The 21,932-nt window shown below is 40.7% G+C and overlaps 1 protein-coding gene across 15 annotated transcripts in view; it reads right to left on the bottom strand.

Annotated features, from left to right (window-relative positions):
• The window catches only part of GPHN (gephyrin), a 631,726-nt gene that overhangs the window by 237,047 nt on the left and 372,747 nt on the right, over positions 1–21,932 (bottom strand). For 8 of the 15 annotated variants that reach the window (XM_059722870.1, XM_059722873.1, XM_059722869.1 and 5 more), the window contains exon 5: positions 11,013–11,051. The exons of the other annotated variants lie outside the window; for them this stretch is intronic. In XM_059722870.1, the coding sequence (XP_059578853.1) occupies positions 11,013–11,051 (39 nt within the window). The remainder of the gene's footprint in view (positions 1–11,012; positions 11,052–21,932) is intronic. 15 annotated transcript variants of the gene reach the window in all.

Genomic DNA, 21,932 nt, shown 5'->3' with positions numbered 1-21,932 from the left:
AATTAGGGTGACAGCAGTGAAATCTATGAGTGGATGCACTCAAGAAAGAATGCAACAGAGTCTAAACCAGGGGAGGACAATTATTTCAGCTGGAGGGCCACTTATCGAGATTTGGTGAGCTGTCGAGGGCTACAAGGGTAGCCCTGCCCTTTGATGGGTGCCTTACCCCCTGGCTGCCAATTTAGGACCGGAAGTCCCACAACTAACCCCTGACCTCTGCCACCGGAAGTCCCTACCCTTGCCCCAGAAGTACTCCTTTTCAGAGGGAGAGTGTTGCCATATTAAAATTGGAAAAAAAACCCCCCAAATCCTGTAGTAAGAAAAATCAAACATCTACTATAACTTATTTTCATTTGATTTAAAAATATTTTTGTCCCAATTTATGTGTGCTTGCATAGTGTATCTAGAGGTGATTGCATAATAGCTTAAAATAAAGTCTTACTCATGTATATTGTATGTGGGGATGTGTGGTGGTGTGTGTGGGTGTGTGTGGTATGGGTATGGTGGGTGGGGTATGTGGGAGGGTGTGGGTGTGTGTGTGTAGGGGGAGGAGGGCCCTCAAAGTCCTTGGAGTGTGCCAGTCCCTGGACCTACGTGTGGTGGCAATGAGTGGGGCCAGCCCTTCCCGGCTCTATAGCATGCAGCTCCCCATGCTCCCACCTCAGTCACTGACTGCAGGTAGTGGCAGCATGTGGGTCCACCCAGCCCCATAGCACTTCTGCCCAAGTCCCTGGCCACACATGTTGGCAGGGTGTGGGGTTGCCCAACCCAGCTCCATAGGATACAGCTTCTGCACTCCTGCAGTATGTGGGGCCAGGTTGCACTCCCAACGGGTGTCCCTGGCCCCAATCTGGTGGGGCTCTTCCCTAAATTCCCACTCTCAGGCAGGGAAGCTGGGAACAGCCATGGGGTTGTCAGCAAAAGCCTTTGCCTGGCAGAGGGTTCTTGTCTCCAGCACCCCCTGGCTCAGGTCTGGTGGAGGGTCAGGCCAGGCTGGGGTGGGGGACTGGTTGCTTAGCAATCAGAGCTGTACCTCCTGCATGAAGGTGCTGTCTTGCAGAGGGGCAGGGCAGGGCCAAGCTTACACAGGGCTTATGGAGGGGCCCCGCAGGCCAGAAGGAATTGGATGGTGGGCCGGATCCGGCCCATGGGCCATATCTTGCTCACCCCGATTTAAACACAGCTTGCTCTGTACCTGTGAGAGTCTGTCTAAGCAATAATTAAAAGAAAACATCGGAACAGTTTACAAATACTGAAAAGTATAAACAGCAAGGGTGGAGAGTGCTATTTATTTTGCCTATAAGTTACTATAAATAGCAGTAAATTGATGAAATCAAGCCAAAATTTAAGGATAACATCATATGAAACCATGAAATTTATTAAGTCACCTTCAAGTTTCCAAGAAAGGTGGTAAAACCTCTAACAAATTGAAAATTTTAAACTTCCCTCTACAGAGCCATTGAAAATTATATTGTAGAGAACAATAGCACTAGACACTGAAAGATGGACGATTAAATCTCTTCCATGTCTAACTTCTGTGCATCTATTATATTAATAGGTGTGGGATCTCAACAATCTGAAGATCAGATATTATTTCATGGAAAGGGAACAAGCTAAAGACCATGTTATAATTATACCTCCCCTACATTTAAAAAAATAGAACAGTAAATGCAAATTTTCCCTATTTACACTCACTTAAAAGCTATGCTATAAGAAAGAGGGATTTTGATAATGGATAAGGTTTCATTTTTCATATGCAAATGCAGTGTATGTTTAATAGGTAAAAAGAAAACAGAAACCAGTCTGTGAAAAAGCATGATAAGAAAGACTAAAGAAAGTTTATATACCTTAATGAATGGAGGTGGGGGGATCTAATAATGGATGATACGGAGAAGATTGACATTTTTAATGCCTTTTTTGCTTCAGCCTTCACAAAATAGGTCAGCTGTCAGATAACAGGCATGGTTAGGAGAAAGTATATGGGAGAAAATAATCAGCCTAGCACAGGGAAAGAACAGGTTAGAGATTACTTAGACAAAGTGGATGTTTTTTAAATCAGCAGGGCTAGATGAGATTCACTCTATAGGACCCAAAGAATTGGTTGCGATGACTGCAGAGCCATGGAAGTCATGGAGGTCAGGCAAGATCTGTGATGACTGAAAAAGAGTATATATAGTGCCCAAAGGGAAGAAGGTAGATCTAGATTATAGATTACTTTGTTTGATCATGGTATATGCAAAGAACCTGAAGCATATCAATAAAGGAATTTATTTCTAGGCAAGTAGCTATAACAAGGTGATCAGGAACAGTTAACATGGATTTGCCAAGAACAAATCATACTTAACCAACCTGATCTCCTTCTTTGACACGGTGACAGGCTTCGTGGATGGGGCGAGAACAGTAGATGTGATACATTTTAGTTTTAACATAGTTTTCAACACTGCCTCTCATGGCTTTCTTATTAGGGAGCTAAGGCAATATGGTCTAGATGAAAGTAATATAAGGTAGATGCATAACTGATTGGATTATCATACTCAAAGGGCACGTCTACACATTGCTGCACAGTGTCATTGCTACAGCACTGTGCTTTAGTACTTCCTTTTGGAAGTACTAAAGCGTGGTGCAGTACGGGTGGTTACTGCATCACGTGCGCAGGGCACAGGTAGATTTGGCCGCTACTGTAGTGCTATGCTATACTCAGGGAGTGTGCCACTACAGTGACGTAGCTGGCGATCATGTGTACACATACGTGACGGCTATGTTGCCATAGAGTGCCATATGGCACCGTAGGGCAATGGGTAGATGCACCTAAAGAGTGTATCTAATTGGGAAGTGTCATGACCCAAAGGGTATGATTGTGTGTGCGCTTCGGCACTGCAGAATTATTTCCCGCCACATGGAGCTTTCTTTGCATGATGCAATTCTGTTGCATAGAAAAAACCCCGGTGCAAAGGAGTTCCCACCACCCGTATGTAAATTTGTGTCCCACTATTGGCTGTTTCTAAATTATTCCCACGTGGCGGCTAGCGATTGGCTTGCTAGCCGTATAAGAGGCTTGAGCAGTTTCCGCCCAAGTTGGAGGAGGAGAAGGAGGACTTCACATCTTGTGAAGAACTCTAAGCGCGCTGTGGAGCTTAACAAACCCAGCGTGTGCCTTAAGAAGGATATAGGGGCCTGATCAACCTCTAGCCTCTCCCTGTCGCCGCCTGATCCTTCGACGTACCCTTCCCTGTGCGCTTTCGTGAAGAGTCACCTTTCGGACTCTCATCGTGGTATCCAGAGTTCTTCTCGGGTTATTTCGTCCGGTTGATTTGACGGGCTCGCGGTTCTAGAGCTCTCAACCGGCCTTGGATCAGAGTTCGCAGTTAGAACTCATGTCTGCTCTTCTTCTTTTCTATCTGTAACTGCAACGCAAGCAAGTTTTCCTGCCTGCACTGCGACCATCTACGGTGTAAGTAAAATAATCTTTAATCAACCTCTATGCGTCCGTGCCTAATTCTAGTCCGCCGTGCCGAATTCCCCGACCCACGTGCCAGGGCTGCTGGCCACAGCCCGCTGCGCGCCCCCGAAAGCCTTGGACTGCTCCCGGCCCGCACAGGAAGAAGAGTCAGATAGGTTTCCTTGGTGGTCTGCCTTGGATCTAGTCTTGAGAATTTATATTACCTTCATTAGTGACTTCAAGGATGGCACTGGGTGCATCTACATGTTCATTAAAGCACCATAATTACAGGTACTAAGTTAAAGCACTATAATCAGCACTACTGTGCATTAGCACAGATGCATGCTTTTTGTGTGATGCATAATGCATATTGGACTAAGTATACTGTGCATTAGTGTAGTATGAATTTTTGCATATTAGTTATTATGCTTAAGTGATAATAGCATTGAATTGATCAACCCCTATGATTGTACGAACAACTAAAACTCCATTTTGTGCTTGATCCCTCCTTAACACGAGTAGATGAACTTTGTATGCTCCGTGTACGTGAGTGTCTGTGTGAGAAGGTGAATGGTGAAAGAATGATAACTATTTGCATGAAAACAGAAAAAGATTTAATTGATTGTGTAAACAACAAGGCGTCAATGTGTAAGTTACCAGACAGTAAACTGGATGGCTGAAGAACTTGTCAGTGATCACGTGCAAAGAAGAAGGAATTTTGCATATCCTGCCATTTTGCATATCCTGCCAATGCTTCAAGACCAACTACACAATGCTTCAGTGGAGAGAACCAACTTTACTGGAATGACCTCAAGTTGAGATAACAAGAAGAAACAACCTCTAATTAAAGACTGAGCATGGAAAAGCCCCAGTGCTGAACAAAGACTTGAAATCCCTATAAAAGTGAGATGCAGACAAGCCAACATGGGGAATCCACTCTCTGCAACCTCATGGAGCACAGGCATGCATACCTGTATACCCCCACTCCTATCACCCTCAATAAACCTGGACCCGGCCATATTGCTAATATTAAGCAACATCTGCTGGTAACTATAACGTCTTACTGGAGTGGTTTTGTCTGTGTATGTCTGTTGGTATGACTGGTGTGTCCAAGCTCATGTATCTGTTTCATGTAATCAATAAACATGGCATTTTGCCTTATCCCTCTTTTCAGGCCTTGCTCTTAATTTGAGCTACTGGCAATTTTAAGTAACATTTGCAGAGTTTTTGCCAGCTGCATTAATGTACAGTAGAATTAGTTAAATGCACATGAAGTTTCTCATGTAGACATGCCCACTGAGTGCATATCTAGTAAATTCACAGATCACACCATGTAGACATGCTGGAGGACAGGATTAGGATGTCAAAATTATCTTGACCCTTTGGTGAGGTGGTCTCAACTAAATTGGATGAAATTCAATAAGCAAAATTGGAAAGTACTGTATTCATGATGAAATAATCAAATGCACAAATACAAACTGGGGAATAACCGGCTGGGTTGCAGTACTGCAGAAAAGGACAGGGGTTTATAGTGAACCACAAGCTGAGCATCAATCAGCAGCGCACCATTGTTTCAAAATAAAAGCCAACAGCATTCTGGGTTAGCAGGAGTGTTGCATACAAGCCATCAAATGAAAAGAGAAGAGAGGAGAAAAGGTTCTTCCACTTTATTTAGCACTGATGTGGCCTCACCTGGAGTACTGTGTCAAGTTTTGGACACCGCACTTCAAGAAAGATGTGGAAAAACTAGAAACAGTCTAAGATCAACAAAAATAATTTAGAACTCTGGAAAACACAGAATCATAGAAAATGACAGTAGAAAGGGACCTCAGGAGGTCATCTAGTCTAACCCCCTGCCTCAGGAGCACACAGGAGTCTTGAACGGCTCTAGTGTACTCTTGAGGCTGGAAGCACCAATCAGCTGACCAATGCTGGTCACATGTTTAATTTAAGGCATGATGGAAACTAATCACGAAGTTATTACACAAAATATGTATAATAACTTTGTGGCTTACAGAATCATAGAATCACACAAAATTAGGGTAGTGAAGGACCTCAGGAGGTCACCTAGTTTAACCCCCTGCTCAAAACAGGACCATCACCAACTAGATCATCCTGGACAAGATTTTCTCTAGGTGGGTCATAAAAACCTCCCAGGATGGAGATTCCACAACCTCTATGGGTAACCTGTTCCAGTGCTTTACTACCCTCATGATGACAGAGTTTTTTCTAATATCTAACATAATCTTCAGTTGCTGCAACTTGAGACCATTGCTCTTTGTTCTGTCATCTGCCACCACTGAGAACTAGCTCCATCCTCTTTGGAACCACCCTTCAGGTGCTATTAAATTCCCCCTCAGTCTTTTCTTCTCCAAACTAAATAAGCCCAGTTCCCTCAGCTTCTCCTCATAAGTCAGGTGCCACAGCCCCTTAACCATTTTTGTTGCCCTCCACTAGATTCTCTCCAATCCTTTCTGTAGTGGGGGGTCAAAACTGGCCTCACCAGTGCTGAATAGAGGGGAATAATCACTTCTCTTGATCTGTTGGCAATGCTCCTATTAATGTAGCCCAGTATCCTGTTAGCCTTCTTTACAATAAGGGCACACTGTTGGCTCATATTCAGTTTATTGTCCACTGTAACCATCCAGGTCCTTTTCTGCAGAGCTACTGCTTAGGCAGTCAGTCCCCAGCCTATAGTGGTGCATGGGATTGTTCCGTCATAAGTGCAGAACTTTGTGCTTGTCCTTATTGAACCTCATGAGATTTCTTTTGGTCCAATTCTCCAATTTGTCTAGGTTGCTCTGAATCCTAGCCCTACGCGTCCAGTGTATCTGCTGCTGTCACCAGCTTGGTGTCATCTGCAGACTTCCTGAGGGTACACTCCATCCTATCCTACAGGTCACTCATGAAGATATTGAACAAAACCAGCCCCTGGACTGACCCTGGGGCACTCCACTTGAGATAAGCTGCCAACTAGACATCAAACCATTGATTACTACCTGTTGAGCCTGATGACCCAGTGAATTTTCTATCCACTTTACAGTCCATTCATCCAGCCCGTACTTCCGTAGCTTGCTTGCAAGTTGGGAGAACTCAGGTAATGTAGTCTGGAGAAGAGAAAACTGAGTGGGAACTTGAATACAGTCTTCAAATAGAAAAGGGTTTTAAAAAGAGGATGGAGATGACTCTCTTAGGTCTTCACAGGGGGACAAGAAAAGAAGTACCATCCCATATGACACCAAGGGAAATTTTATAGTGTATATTTGAAAGAATCTAACTGTGAGGGTGGTTAAGCACTGGAACAGATTGTCTAGAGCAGCATTTAGCATTGTTTTCCAACATCAGGCTGGAATGGCTCAGCTCCAGTCTGAGGTCGCCTGGTGGTATGACCCAGCTGCCGCTACTGATTCTTCCCACCATCACTTTTATTTGCCACCTAATAGCATCGCAGCAAGGGTGAAGCTTTCTGCCACCTGGCAGCTGAGCAACCTGGCAGCGGCCTGAGCAAAGCTCCATACTGCCAAATGCAACCAGAACCTCAGTTTCATAGACCAGATCCAATGGCTCATTGTTCCATAAGTCACTTATCCATGGACAAGAGAAGTTGTAAAATTTCTTTCCTTGTAAGTTTTTAAGCGCAGGTTAGATAAAAACTTGCCTGCGATGGTTTAGATAGGGATGATATTACCTTGAGCAAAGGGTTGAACTGAAGAGCCCTGTCTCAAGTCCCTATTTTTCTATGACTTCATGTTCACAAAAGTGGCCACATAAGCATAAGCAAATACACACAGCGGGCAGATCTTCTATTTTTCTGACCAAAACACATATTTACCACTCTTTATTCCTTCTAGACAGTCAATCCAGGTGATTGAACTGGAGCCTATCCTGTGTTGAATATATTAACAGAATTGTCATATAAGTTCTAACGGAAAAAACAAATAAACAAAACAAACCTCTATAACTCATAATCATGCATGAGTCAGAAAACATATGCATTTTTTTACACTGTGAGTGACTGTGAGGCATTAGCAGTTAGAGAAAACATATCTGAAATTTGATCAGGAAGGCTAAGGTAGAAATCCACAATGCTATGTTTTGAGTAACTTTGCACAGCATAGTGATGACCCTTCCAAAAAATGGAGATCTGTTGAGCCTGAAGGCAGTGAGCATCTATCAGGAGGATCATGAAGGTAGAATACTTCTATTTGGGGATCAGATGGCAGCAGAAATGTCACAAAGTCACTCTACTTCTGTCTTTAGAGAGGCAGAGGATGAAGATCTGCGTTAGTCAAGAATCAGTTTTATAGGGATAAGAGCTAAAAAAAACCCAATGTGCTCTGAATCAGGATGAATGATGTAAAATGTCTGTATCAATAGGATTCCTTTAAAACAGACAAAACACAGGAGCTTAAAGACAATGAGCAAAGAGGTTGAAGAATTTTAGATGGTATTTAGAAATCTGGGTATTTTTGGGAAAGAGTGGAGTACTGCCAAGTAACAGTGTAGGTGACAGACAAACCAGGAAGCTACCCATTCAGAGAGTTGAACATTTGTTAGTTTTGTACAGAAATTCTTATGTGTTGTGGTAGGAGAACACAATGAAAAACTGACTGACGGTCAGGAGGATATGGATATAGGAGAAACAATTCAATGAATAACGTACATTTAAAATAAAAAAGTGTTTGATAAATTTCTTTATCAGAGTTAAATGGCAAAGGACTAGGGGGAGAACTTGGTTGAAATCAGAAATGATAGAAAGGCCAGAATGGGAAGGTTTTCAAGCTTGGAGGGGTTATGACTCCTTTGGAGTACTCCAGAAGTTAATCTTAAGACTGCTTTAGTTACAAAGTGCACAGTTGTAGTAAAATTACTCAGCACATGTAATGTGGCCATTTTAACAGAGGAACAGAATGCCAAACAGGGGAGATGTGTTGGGATGTGATACATTGAATTTTTGTTTTCCAATGCCTTGGTTTGATGTTTTTCATTGTTTTTTAAATAAAATTATGTCAAAATTTGAGATGTAAAATACTATATATATATTTCTCTCTCTCAAATGAACACAACCTATTAAATAAATTATAATAATTTTTACACCATAATTGGAATATCACAGTTGCAAGACTGATTGCCTTGACACCTTGCTGAGCAGCTGTCCTGATTTTATTGCTACTTACAATTTCTAACTGAGGAAACAAGAAATTCTGAACACTGAAAAATGGTAAATTCTGGTGCCCCTCAGCCAGTTGCTTCATGACACTACTATAATTTGATCAGTTTAAACCTTACAGAACTGGTTAGCATTTGAGAGCTAGCTACTTTCTAAAGAATTAAGGAGAGCCACTGGGATACTACACAGAAAGTAAAGTTCTGGTTGTTAGGGAGGAATCTGGAATTAAATTCATTTAAAGGTCCAGTACTCTATTACAGAAAATCTTCAGTCATACTTCTCTGGTCTGCTTCCTTTTTGATTCCAGTCCCCAAACAATGGGCTAGAAACCAACAACGTGCATTTAATGGTGGGAACCATCTTACAAGGAGGGAACTATTGTACGGAAAAAGCTATTACTTTATAAAGTGTTTGCTAAATCCCATACTATGTGAAATACAGGGTCTATCCCAGGGGATGCTATGTATTGCTTCAGGGAATACTGACCAATAAGGGGCAACTGTTAGATCTTATCTGAAATATTTGGGCACTATATAAAATATTATAAGGAAACACGGGTGTTAGGAGAATGAAGGGGCTGTTTTTATTTGAATTATATGAAGGGAGAATTTGAGACAACAGTTTTTTCTATGACATTTTGATGGGGGTGGATGAAGTCACTTTGATATTGGCTCAAAATCGAGAAAACAGGGAGGTACCTAAAAATTCTATTGCAGCTTAAGAGTAGTGCAGTTTAGTGAGTGGAATCCAGGGACAGAAAGCAGGAACTGCACATTTCTATTCCAAGCTCTGACAGTGACTAGCTCATTGTCCTTATCCCTGCTCCATGCAAAGAGGCCAAAAGTTGCCATAAATGGGCAGGTGAATATTCTTACAGTGTAGAGGAAGCATCAGGGCTAGGCCAGAGTGAAAGTGGTCACTGCTGGGACGTTCTACAGTCTGGTAGTCTCCTGCTGATACAATGGTACATTTGAGCCAGTTGCAAGCCTCTACTGTTTAGACCTGCAGCTTCAGAATCAAGGACCTGAAAAAGAGGTTCTTTAGCTCCTCTCCTTCAACTGTACCCAGTAGTTACTGGGCATAGCTGAGAATTCAACCTTTGATCCTTCTGAACCTCATTAATATATGATCAATATTTAATTACCTACCTTACAGGGGAACTGCAAAGATTCCAGTGGGTACCATTAGTACAGTGATTTGATAGTGAATAACAGCGTACACATTCTACAAAGGTTCCCAGAAAAGGTGACAGAAACAGATACTATAAATGAGGTTCAGACATCCCTCAATATTTTTCAGAGGAGGGATTGAGTAGTCCTATGAAAAAGCAGGAGGGGGTAGAGAAATTAATTTTTAAGCACTGGTTTTTCAGGTTGAACCAGGGCATAGTGGAGCCAGATAACAGCCTTTTCCTGTTCCTCACATTAAATATATATATTTTCAAACTGGTGCATATTTGGAAGTAAAAATCGCAGGACATGGTACAGGGCAGCATGAAAGAAATACCAGGCAGATCACCCAGAGGACAGGGCAGTAAGAGGGTAATTGCCAATGAGTGGACAATGTAACCAGGAAACAGGTGAAAAGGCAGGAGGGAAACACTAGACATTCAGCAAGTTGATAAAGCAGTATCAAACAGTCAACAAGTGCACAAAGCAGGAGGAGAATAGTTCAGAAAGTTAGCAGATGCACACAGCAGGAGGAGGGCGATGTCAGGCACTCAAAAGAGGGGCAAAAGGGCAGCAGGTCAGTGCCCATGTATAATAGGATACAATGGACAAGGAGGCAATGCAAGCCATTCAATGGATGTATAGAGCTGTAAATAGTCAATGTCAGGCAATTATCTGCTCAAGAAGGCAACGCCAGGCAGGCAAGTCAAGCAAAAGGCCAGTGTTTCAGGAGGGCAATGCCAAACAGGAAACAGGTATAGAGAGTAGAAAGAGGGCAATGAATGCCAGGCCATCCCTAGGCAGGCAAGGTAGCAAGAAGGCAATTCCTGTGAACAATCAGATGCAACTGCCAGCAAGGAGAAAGCAGAAACCTATTAACAGACTGGCAGGGCAGCAGGGAGACAATGCTTTCCAGGTAACTGAGGAGACTGTGGGTAAAGCAGCCAACCAAATCAAGTTGCTCACCCTCTAATAACACTATTAGATTAACAGCGAGAACCATGAAAATCTACAAGAGAATAGCACACAAAATGGAAACAGCAGCATGAAACTGAGCCCTAGCACCTGGGGAGGCCTTGGGACCCTTCTATAAACAGAAATATGAGAATCCACAAGGAAATGAAACAAATGGGAAAAACGTGTCTGGAAATTGTTTCTGATGATTCAAAAGCAAAAAAATACTAGCAAAGAATTAGTTTGGAAATGATTTGCTGGGATTGACGATGTTGCTTACCCCTCTCTGGAGCCCACATAATGGGAATGTTGGGAATTTCTGCAGCAGAAAAACAGAAGAGAAAAGGGATTTCTGACTCCCAGTTCAAGGAAAAGCAGGTCAGTTTAGGACTGGGGGAACTGATTTGGGCAAAATAAGAATTTGCCTGAATCTTCACCCATCCCCAAAACTATGCTTTTACTGAGTTTTGAGAAAGGTTTAAAGCAGTCCACACCACTTTCTTCTTATGACCTCCCCCCATATTTCCAAGTACAACACTTACCTCTAGTGCAAAGCATGTAAGAGGGGAGACATGCTTGTGTGCTCCCTCCCATATCCACTGCAAGATGGCTTCTGAGGACTGTGAACTATGCCCGCAGGCTGATATAGATCATTTTGTGGGACATGTCAAAGAGGTTCATTAATCCCAGTTTATCTCTAATGAAGGTTGGTGTTAGCAGTTGTCCAGACAAACACCTTCTAACTCTAGATGACATTTTTGGGGGGGTGGGGTAAGGGTGAGGGGGGATGTTTCTTCTTCATAGCAGCTGCTATATATGTGGAAATTTAGCAACTTCTTTATTTTACTTTGATTCTCCTCTTCTCATCCAATTCATAGGCTCTCTGTAACTCACACCATTTCAAACTGTGTTTCAGAAATCCCACCTGCTGTTTGGTTTCAGAAACACATAATGAAATCTGGGACATAAGAGTTGAGAAATTCCCAGCAGAAGCCAGACACAATTGAAATACTATTGGGTCTTTTCATCCAATTGCGATTGCCTCTTTCAGACTGAAGAGAGGTCTTGGCTGAAGATTACGACAATCTTCCTGGGAAGTCAGAAAGAAGGCCAGATTTGTCTTTCTGTAAACTAATCTGCATTGCAAAAGGCTGCCTACATACACCTCTGCACATACTTAAAGATGTTCCTCTTGTAAGATAATAGCATGCAAACTGGGGTGGGGGAGAGACTAGAGCTGGGGATCTATGGGAAGATTCTTCCTGAAGACTTACAGGTTCAAACTAGTTTGTGAATTTTTATATATTTACTCAAACTCTCAACATATTTAAATTTTACTTATTCAAGAGTTCTAGGGTCCCTATTTAGAAAAAAGCTGAGATTTCCCCCATTTTTCTAGGAGTTATAGGCATGTCCTAGAAAAATTAGAAGACCTCAAAGGATATTAATGATTAACATTATTTTCCCTTGTATCTGTTATCACTCTACATTATTTCTTCCATCTTCCTTGTTACCCAAAGAATCAGCATCTTCTCCCCAGCTCCCAACCTGTCTCAGTGTACTGCTCCTTCCTTCTCAGCCTTATGCCACTTTACAAGATCAGCACATACTCCCTTGGTTGCAATCTCCCTCTCACTGATCCCATCCAACAATGGGGTCAAAACCATTCTCAGTTTTGAAACTCTTTCACAACAAGTTGGTTGATCCCTCTCTTTGGTTTCTAATGCCTGTTCTCCATAACCTGTCCTTCAGTGTCTTTATTATCTGACCCTGTTATTTCATACTTTACAGAAAGTTTCTGACTTACACTCCTACAGTAGGACTGTTGGACTTGCCTGATTTCCCACTCTCAACCACCCCTTCTAACTCATTTAGGTCTCTCAATTTCCATCTCCTACTGAATCAGTGCTATCATGGCTTCCTGGCCCTTCTATTCTGGAATGGTGTCTTCTACTCAGATATTTTCCCTAGCATTTTATCTCAGTGATTGCAGCTCCCATTTGAATGGTCTTAACAGAAATAAACATCCTAGTTCTATTACATGCACATGGCCACCTATGCATTATTTTCAAGCAGCAAGATTAAAAATACCTATCTTCCACTTGGGCTAGCTGATACTAAGAAAACAATTCTTTACCCTTCAAGCTATAGAGAACCTCAGACACAAGGGAAAAGCAGCACTAGTTTTACTCTACAGCAATGAGCCAGGATTTGGGAAATGCACAGATCCCACAGATAGAAAGCTGTGCAGTCCTATGAAGCAGCATTTGTGAGGCACAGTAAGGCACTGACAGACTGAAGCTGATGGATCAGTATTTACAGGTATCCTCTGGGTCACTGTTCACTTATTTCCTCAAGTGAGAAATGCACAAGAGTGGAGGAGTTAATATCACTTTAGATTTACAAATTGTATTTATAGAGGAATTTCTTCTCTACCCATGTCTTATAAGGCACTGTGACTTGGATTTGCAACACCGTAGTGGAAAATCTAGCCTTAAGAGAGGGAGAAAGAATAGCCAGCAATAACACATAATATATAAGGGGCATAAACTAGCCAATAATAGTTAATGACAAGCAATGGAACCAGAGTAGCTGTTAATACAGTACAATGAGGTAGTTAGACTACTTGGTGGAGGCTTCAGCAGCATATGTGTTCTCATGGACAGTAATGGTCAGTTAGTTGCACTGTATCCCACCCACAATGCCTATGACATCCTTTCCTGAAGGTACAGGATCTAGTCATGGCTTAGACATGAATAAACTTAAATAAGTTAGTGCCAGCACACGAGGCAACCTTCAATTATGAGAATGCTGAACAGAGAGAAACAAAGCAATTTAAAAATGGAGAAAGGTTTAAAATGTGAATAATTATAATAACAGCAACAATAACAAAAACAATAATAATAAAACAGTAAGCACTGGACTATGTAGCTCATGTTGTTTCAGATATTCGTAATACTAAATAATTGGGAAAAAGAAAACCATGAGTCAGGGCGTAAGTTGTGACAATGGCTGTGAATGGTATGAATGAAGGGTATAAAAATATTTGCTTATTTTCTCACCCACTACTGACAAGAGTTTTGCTGTTTGAAAGGGAAAGGACAGGCCTTCTGTGCTCATTCACTAGTGTCTAATGATCAGGAAATATTTTGTCAAAGGAATTTTCAGAGTTTCATACGATGGTAGTTAATAAAGGCAGGGAGATTAATGACCAACAGCTGAGATGCCAATATTCCCTTGAACACAAACAAAAGCAAATTGCTTTCAGTGCCTTGCTTAGTTCCTCTTCACAGTGAGTGTAGTTGATACCTCTCACGAGGAAAAGAGACAGAGTAAGTGAGAAAACAATAGTTTAACTCTGGAATTTGTTGGAAGTTGGACAACAACAACAACATTCACAGCTGAGCAGACATTTTGTTAAACAAAATATTTTGTTCAAAAGGAGCAACTAATTTCAATGTTTTGTATACCTTTAATCTCAACTCTTATTTGTCTTCTAGTCTTCATCTTTTGTAATCTACCTCATATGAAAGTCTTTCCAGTTTTCTGTTCCTTTTGTGTCCTTTCTCTTGACTTTATTCTGTTTCTATTATTTTCTTTTTTGAAGGGTATGACCAGAATTGAACAAAAATCGGTGTAAGGGTCATCTAACAATATTTTCAGTATTATTTCTGTTTTTGCCTTTGCCTGCTGCTGTGTGGTGAGAAAATGTTTTATAACTGAACTATTCATGAAGGTGCTTAGAAAAGAAGATTCAAAAGACTGAGTTAGAATGAAAATCCCAGTAATATGATAATTTCTTTTGGCAATCATCATTATTTTCTCTCCTCTATTAGACTATGAGAACCCTATCATAGAGCTTTTTAAGTAACTATATATCAAATTACAATACACATAGATCCCTATGCAGCTTTCCTACCTGGTGCTAAAATAGAAGTGTATGACAGAGAGAGATGGTGGGAGGCACTGTAATACACAGAATTAAAATATGTTAATCACAACCACAGAAACTGTAGAAGAAACCCTTTAGATGACTACTAGTCATTCCCCTTGCCAGTGCAGACTGTTCTCTAAAATACAGTATTCATTGCTTTCTCTAATCCAATTGTAAAAGGCTATAATAAAGATTTTTTTAACATTTCCCAATGGAAACTATCCCACAGACTATTAGAAAATCTTTCCTGACATACAGGCTATAATTTTTTAGGCCTAATCCCATCCATTCCCTCATCCACTATTATTTGCAACAGGGGTATCGAATTCATCTGGTACTGTGAGCCGTTTGAGTATCACTGAGCCAGTCTGGGAGCTGGACTGGGACTGACCCCCTGGGCAGTGCCTGCAGTGATGGATACAACTAACATGCTGCACATACCACTCACAAGCCCTTGGGCTTGCTGTGAATGTGGTTCTGGGGCTGCTGCATGCTGTATGTGGCACACAGGGTTGGACTGGGCGCAAACGCTGCACACAGCGCAGAGGGCCAGCTTGGCCATGCACTGTATAAAGTGACTTCATGCTGGTTCCAGCATTGCCCAATCCAGACCAGCCCTGGAGCTAGTGCACCATGGTGGTCTAGCAGGGCATCACACACAATGCATACCCCAGACTGTCTCTCTGTGCTGCATGCAGAGCACATAGTGCTGGGTCTAGCAGCATGCAGGGTCAGGGCCAGTACATGGGGTCAGTCCAGTGACCCATGGGCCAGATCACATGCCATAGACGGTATGTTTGACACCCCTGAATTATAATGTTCCATTTAATGACTATATATTTTGCTCATGATACATATCATACCTAATATAGAATAAAACAATATAGCTAAAGCAACTCTGGACAGGGAAGCTGGTAGCATTATGAGAAGTGACCATATTTAATTATGGAACAATGTTGTGTTGTGTTGTATTACAGTACAGTACAACACAACACAAAAGATATTTTGTTTTGGTATTAACCTATTAAATATGAACAAGAATATGGAAGGTGGTCTCTGGGAGTCCCACCTCCTATCATCTAGCATAACAGGACCAGTGTCTTTATTCCACTATCAGCTCAATTTCCTGAGATTTTAAATCCTTTATGCAAAGTGCATTCAAATGGTCTTGAGATAGGAACTTTAAAAACTATTCTGTAACAAAAACAGTTTTTCAGGCTGAATGGTTCATAGGAAAGCACAGCTGGAAGGGACCTCATAAGGTCATCTAGTCCAGCCCCCTGCTCAAGGCAGGAACATCCCTGATTAAATCATCCCAGCCAAGTGTCTGTCTAACCTGCTTTTGAACGTTTCCAAGGATGGAGATTCCACAGCTTCTCTAGGTAGCCTGTTCCAATATCTGAACACCTTCACAGCTCTTCCTAATCTCCATCCTAAATTTTCCCGCTTGAGTCTGTTGCTCCTAGTCCTACCCCTTACAGCCACAGAGAAAAGTCCATCTCCATCCTTTCTATAATCACCCTTCAGGTATTCAAAGAATGTTATCAAATCCTGCTCAGTCTTGTCTTTTCCAGGCTCCAGATTCTGGCCCAGGGCTTTTGAGCAACTGGCCGGGACCAGCCTATGGAATCTGGGACTGTCCTGTCCAGTCACTCTATTCATACTTGTAGTCATTTGTTCATGGAGAGACTGGGCACGTCTACACAAGATGCTACATCACCATAGTGATGAGCTATGGAGATATAGCTCATTACTGTGGCGACGCAGTGTCGGTGGGCATGAACCGTGATGCCACTGCTACTGTGCAGTAGCAACAAGCTGTGCAGTAGGGTCAGAAATGATCCATGCAGCACAGCGGCTGTGCAGTACTGGCAGTTACTGTGCAGTCATTTAGTACTTCCTAAAGTACCAAATGACTGCATAGTAACAACGGCACAGTCAAGTGCATATGTAGATGCACCCACTGTAGACTTTCAGTTGGATATTTTGGCATGAATTGTTATTACCGCATTCCATAGAGTTTTCTTACTCTGTTTATCAGTCTCTGCAACTGATGCAGGAATACACAAACTAGCTTTAAACGAACTAATTTACATACTCCTAACAGTGTAGGCAAGGCAAAACAGAGTTTAGTAAGAGGTGCAAAACCAACCCAAGATGCTCAGTAAGTTCTCAGGCATTTAATCCACACTGAGGTGTAGACCCTGTTAGCAGGACCAAAGCTAGTTAGTTTAAAGCTAATTCAGGTATGCTTACAAGAGTTTTACTCACTGCAGTGGCTACAGTATAAGCATGCCCAAATACAGCAAGACTACAGGTAGCAAAGGAACCTTTCTTGTTGCTTTTCTGTAATTATATATAAATTACAATATTATTACTGTTTCAGTAATAGTTTGGAAATGATCCAATCATCTGCTCTTGGGATATGCCAAGTCTTCTTCTCAGTTCCATTTTCTGGTGTTACCTTGGAATAAAAATGTTACACACTGAATTCAAATTAAATCCACTACTGACCAGAAAATAGGACATCTCAGGTTTTGTTTTTTTATTCTGTATGAAACATCTGAATCTTATAAAGTTTTCATTTTTTTTTTTTGCAGAGGGTTGTGAATCTCTTGCATACAAGGTGAAGACATGCAGAAATTATTATTAGCTTGTTATTTTAAGGTACTAGTGAAGGCTGAGGTAAAGCAAACAATACTATATCTAAAATGGGCAAAAATAAAAATAAGCAACTTGATTGGCTAATAAACATTTTAACGTAGGAAAAAATAATCCTATAAATGTCCAAATTCTGATAGTCAGCATCCTTATGTCCTCCTCGTGTTAACAGTTTCACAGAACTAAAGGATTTTTAAAGGTGTTTTTGCCATAGTATTACTATTTTTCTTATATACCCAAAGAAAAATGAGATGCAACCATAACAATCTCTCACCCTCATATACTTAACTGATTACCTGTTAACTTCAGGGTCCAGTTTGAAAATTCTCTTATGGATTTGATCCAACTGACCTTATTGATGTTGTTTCATAGATTTGTATGCCGGGAGGAAGCTAGCTTGACTTCCTGTACAGCACTGCTCAACGAAGTTTACCCAAAAGTACTGGATTGAGCTCAATTTCTTATGTTGTAGTCAAATACGGACACATTTTCCACAAAGGTATTCATTTGAAGACATCAAAGGGTAGGGAATACATCACTTCCACTGGCATTTTGTTCCAGTGTTTAACAATTTGTGTTTAATTTCTCATTTAAATTTATCTGATTTCAGATTCCAGACTGATCCTTGTTATGCCTTTCTTATTATGCCTTTCTCCACTAGATGAAAGGGCCCTTTCGTTCCCACTATTATCTCTTCATGAAGATATTTATACACTGTAATCAGATTACCTCCCTGTCTTCTTTTTGATAAACTAAAAAAATAAACTCTTTAAGTCTTTCCCTGTTAACGCATTTTCTCTAACCCCCAAACAATATTTATGAGCACTTTCTGCACCCTATCACATCTTTAAAAATCCTTTTGAAAAAGATAGATACCAGAGCTGTATGCAGCATTCCAGTATTAGACTCACCAACGCTATATACAGAGGTAAAATTACTTCTCTACTCCTAGTCATATACTATTTTATTTGTCCTCTTCTGTTTTGTCCATGCCTAGAAATCTGTAGAGAAGTAACTTTGAATCAGACCTTTGTATAACACTATGGCTGTTTACCTATAAATCTTCAGCTCATTTTTCTGAGGGGTATATTGCTTAATAAATTCCCAGTAACAGGGATGCATGAGGTCACCTTGAAAAAGATGGTGCACCCCTGCAGCTGGGAGCTCAGATCAGCTGATGGGGCTCCCAGCCTTGGGTGATTGCTACTTATGTGTAAGGGGAGCCTGGAACCATGATCCTGGGCTCTACTTGCACTGGCAATAAGGCATGACTGGATCTGATACTGGATGTGGCATGGCAGGAAATGTGATTGTGGGGATCCCACATCACATCCCACTGCACCTTTACTTGCATGTCTGCCAGAGGCCTAAGGGAATGTATTAAGTATAGTATATCTAAGTAATTTTTTTGTAAAATTTTTAATACAGTATGTCAAACACCTTATGGAATTTATAGAAAAGTTATTTCAAATTAGCTTGACTAAAAATCTTAGCATATAGATTGAAAAATTTCTAAAACACAGCCATCAGAAGGTAATTAAGAAAGGCTATTATAAATTATAGCCTCAGGCACAGGACATTCCTAAATCTTTTGTCTGTTTGTGACTGGGAATGCAGGGTAGGAAACAGATCACTCTGTACATGCCCTGTTTCTTATCTTCTTCCCCCACTTGCCTCTGTTAGAAATAGGATAATGGATGAGGTGGACCTTTGGTTTAATTCAATATAGTCATCCTTATGTTCTTAAATCATACCATAACAAATATCTAAAGAATATCCAGGAACAATAACTGCCTTTAGTTTTTTTCTACCCTGCTTGAAAGATAGTGGTTGTTTAGGACAGCTGATACCATTCAAATTGTGGATTCTTTAAGACTAGGGACAGAAATTATACATAAACTGGTATAAGTGATTCAAAATCAGTTCAAATCTGTAACGCAACAGAAATTCAATACACATAAACTCCTTTAAAATGGCTGAAACTGGTATAAGATAAACCTGGATGGATGCAGTACTAGATTTAACTGGTTTAGGTTAAATTGGTTTATTTAAATTCTGTCCCAGATCCTCTCCAGGTTCAAGTTAGCTCACAGTCCCCCAGTATCCCAGGATTCTTTGCACCTCCCCCGCAAACCCCTCTTTGCAGGACGGGCAAGCTAGCTTTGGTCCAAGCTGTCTGCACCAGCTGAGCAGGGAGGTGTGCTCTAGCGCCCCCCATCAGCTTCTGGCTTAAGTTACTGCAGGCATGTAGCTGCATTTCTGGAATCAAAAGTGAATGTCTGTTCACTTGATTATCAGTTCAATCTGTGCAGCTTAGACTAACCTGTGAAGATTTAATCTATTCAGCCTTAGGCTTTTTGACTCTCTGTATTTAGCCTAAGAGCAGACATGTTGGCCTACACATTTCTCCAAGGGGTTTGAAGAACTATAGTTCCCACAGGGTCAGTTATCAGATGAGATACTATCTATAAAAGAAGCCTATAGTTCATTTGAGAGGGAGACTCAAAGGAAGTGGAACAGTTTTCAGCATATATAACAGTTTTTTTCGGGAGACTACACCAGACCAACAAGTTAGTTGTCAGCTAAGTGAGTTGGAGGGTGGCAGGAAAATGGACCCTGTGAGAAGACTAAGATGGACAATAGAAAACATGCTTTTATATAATGGGGGGGGGGGGGGTGGGAGCCTTGAATTCCCACTGTGAAACAGGAAGTCAACAGTTTGAGCAGGTAAAGGTTGATACCATAATTCACATGGTTCCTAACTCAGTGACCCACAAGAGAAGGAAGATATGGTTTTCCCACTCTACTGTGATCTTGAAAGCCAGTTAATAAAGAGAAAAATAATTTGTTGGAACCTAGGGACAGAACTAAAAGACATTAGGTGCAGCTTCCAGGGGGGCTGAGAACTCTGCACCAAGGGCAGATATGTTTCAGTCTCTAAAGGGAGTAGTGTAGGAGAATTTGTGGACCTAGAGAGGAATTGTTTGAATATAAAAAGGCAAAAGGAATTGCATGCTTATTTTGAGTTGTGTCTTAATAAATCAAAATCTCTGTGTGTGAGAGTGTGATGGGGACACCGACTGGAGTAACATATGCTTGGACCATGGAAAAATCTGGAAGAAGTAAATAGAGCACCTACAAAAATTGCAGATGACATAAACTGGGAGGTGTTGTAAATACCACCTGGTACAGAGAACTGGTACAGAAGGACACAAATAGATTACAAAATGGGCAGTAAATAAAATATGATTCAGCTTGAAAAAAAATAACCAAAACATGAGAAAAAAAGAGATGCTTGGGAAGCAATAATGCTGAAAGAGACCTGGCAGGCCTGGAGAAAGCTAAGCAAACATGGGTTAGTAAATGGTTATAAAAATGGCTGTGCAATTTTGGGCTGCTACACAGATTGATTACATCACAAAAGAAGTGACGTTTTCTCTCTATATAAGACTTTTGTGGTTGCATTTAGATCATGGTGTTCCATTCTGATCACCTCCTCCTTCAGAAAACTATGGAAGGAGTTCAAAGAAAATTAACAACATTTTTCAATAGTTTAGAGGAGTTAACTTTAGAAGACAGATTCAAACATGTAAACTTGCATTGATAATCTTAAGGATGAATAAGTATATTTCCATGTATATAAAAGCAGTATATAAATATTTGAAGCAGATAGAAACAAAGAAGGAAGAGGCTTATCAAGAAAAATGGGAAAAAAGAAACAAAATACAAGTATACGTGTTTGTTTGGTGGATTAGAAAGTATGTGATATATATGCATACATCCATATCATCTTGAAAGGTCTCACATTCCCAAAATTCCAGGTATTGACAATTGTCAAGAGAGGTGAAGCTAAACATGCTTTGCCCTTAGCAATGCATGCAGCTAAACAGCATCCAAACTGCAGATTAGTTGCACTAATTGCTGACACCTATTAGCGGCAATGTGTTATTTTTCTGAGGGTAGACAGAGTGAATTTTGTAAGGCACCAAACACATACAAGAAATTTCAGGGATGGAAAGTATGGGAGCGGGCATGAGATTTAAAAAAAAATAGGCAGAAGAATATATTTTTCAAGGAATGCAGGAACATACATATTTGCTCTTATTTTGCAAAGACATGCATGTGAAAAATTGTGTGGGAAGAATAAATAAAGGGGTTGTCTAGACTAGAGTCTTTTTCCTTGAATGAAGTGATTGATACAGCAATATATATTTTATATCAGATGGGAACATAAGGATCTATAATAAATTATAAAATGTCATTGCTTTAGAATATTTTCTACAAAGCTTAAGACAAAATATAATTGATGTTCTGATAAAACTGCACCTGCATATTAATTAAATAATTAGTTTTATTATTTTGCAGTTCTAGGGAAAAGGCTGAACATTAGGAAATGTATGGTAAAGTTAATAGCACAGATAATCTCGAGTAAGACCCAATGTCAAGCTCATCCATTGATCAACCACAATTCCCTTATACCTACCCACCCTATAACCAATCCACCACACCTTTTCCATATTTCCAATTTGTATCCATACTGTAAGAACAGAAAAGTTTTCATGAACTATGATTAAATCAACAATGAGTTGTGGCTCCAACTGAAAT

Source organism: Alligator mississippiensis, chromosome 2, assembly GCF_030867095.1.
Source record: "Alligator mississippiensis isolate rAllMis1 chromosome 2, rAllMis1, whole genome shotgun sequence".
Lineage (NCBI taxonomy): Eukaryota > Metazoa > Chordata > Crocodylia > Alligatoridae > Alligator > Alligator mississippiensis.
This window is presented reverse-complemented; position numbering and strand designations above follow the sequence as displayed.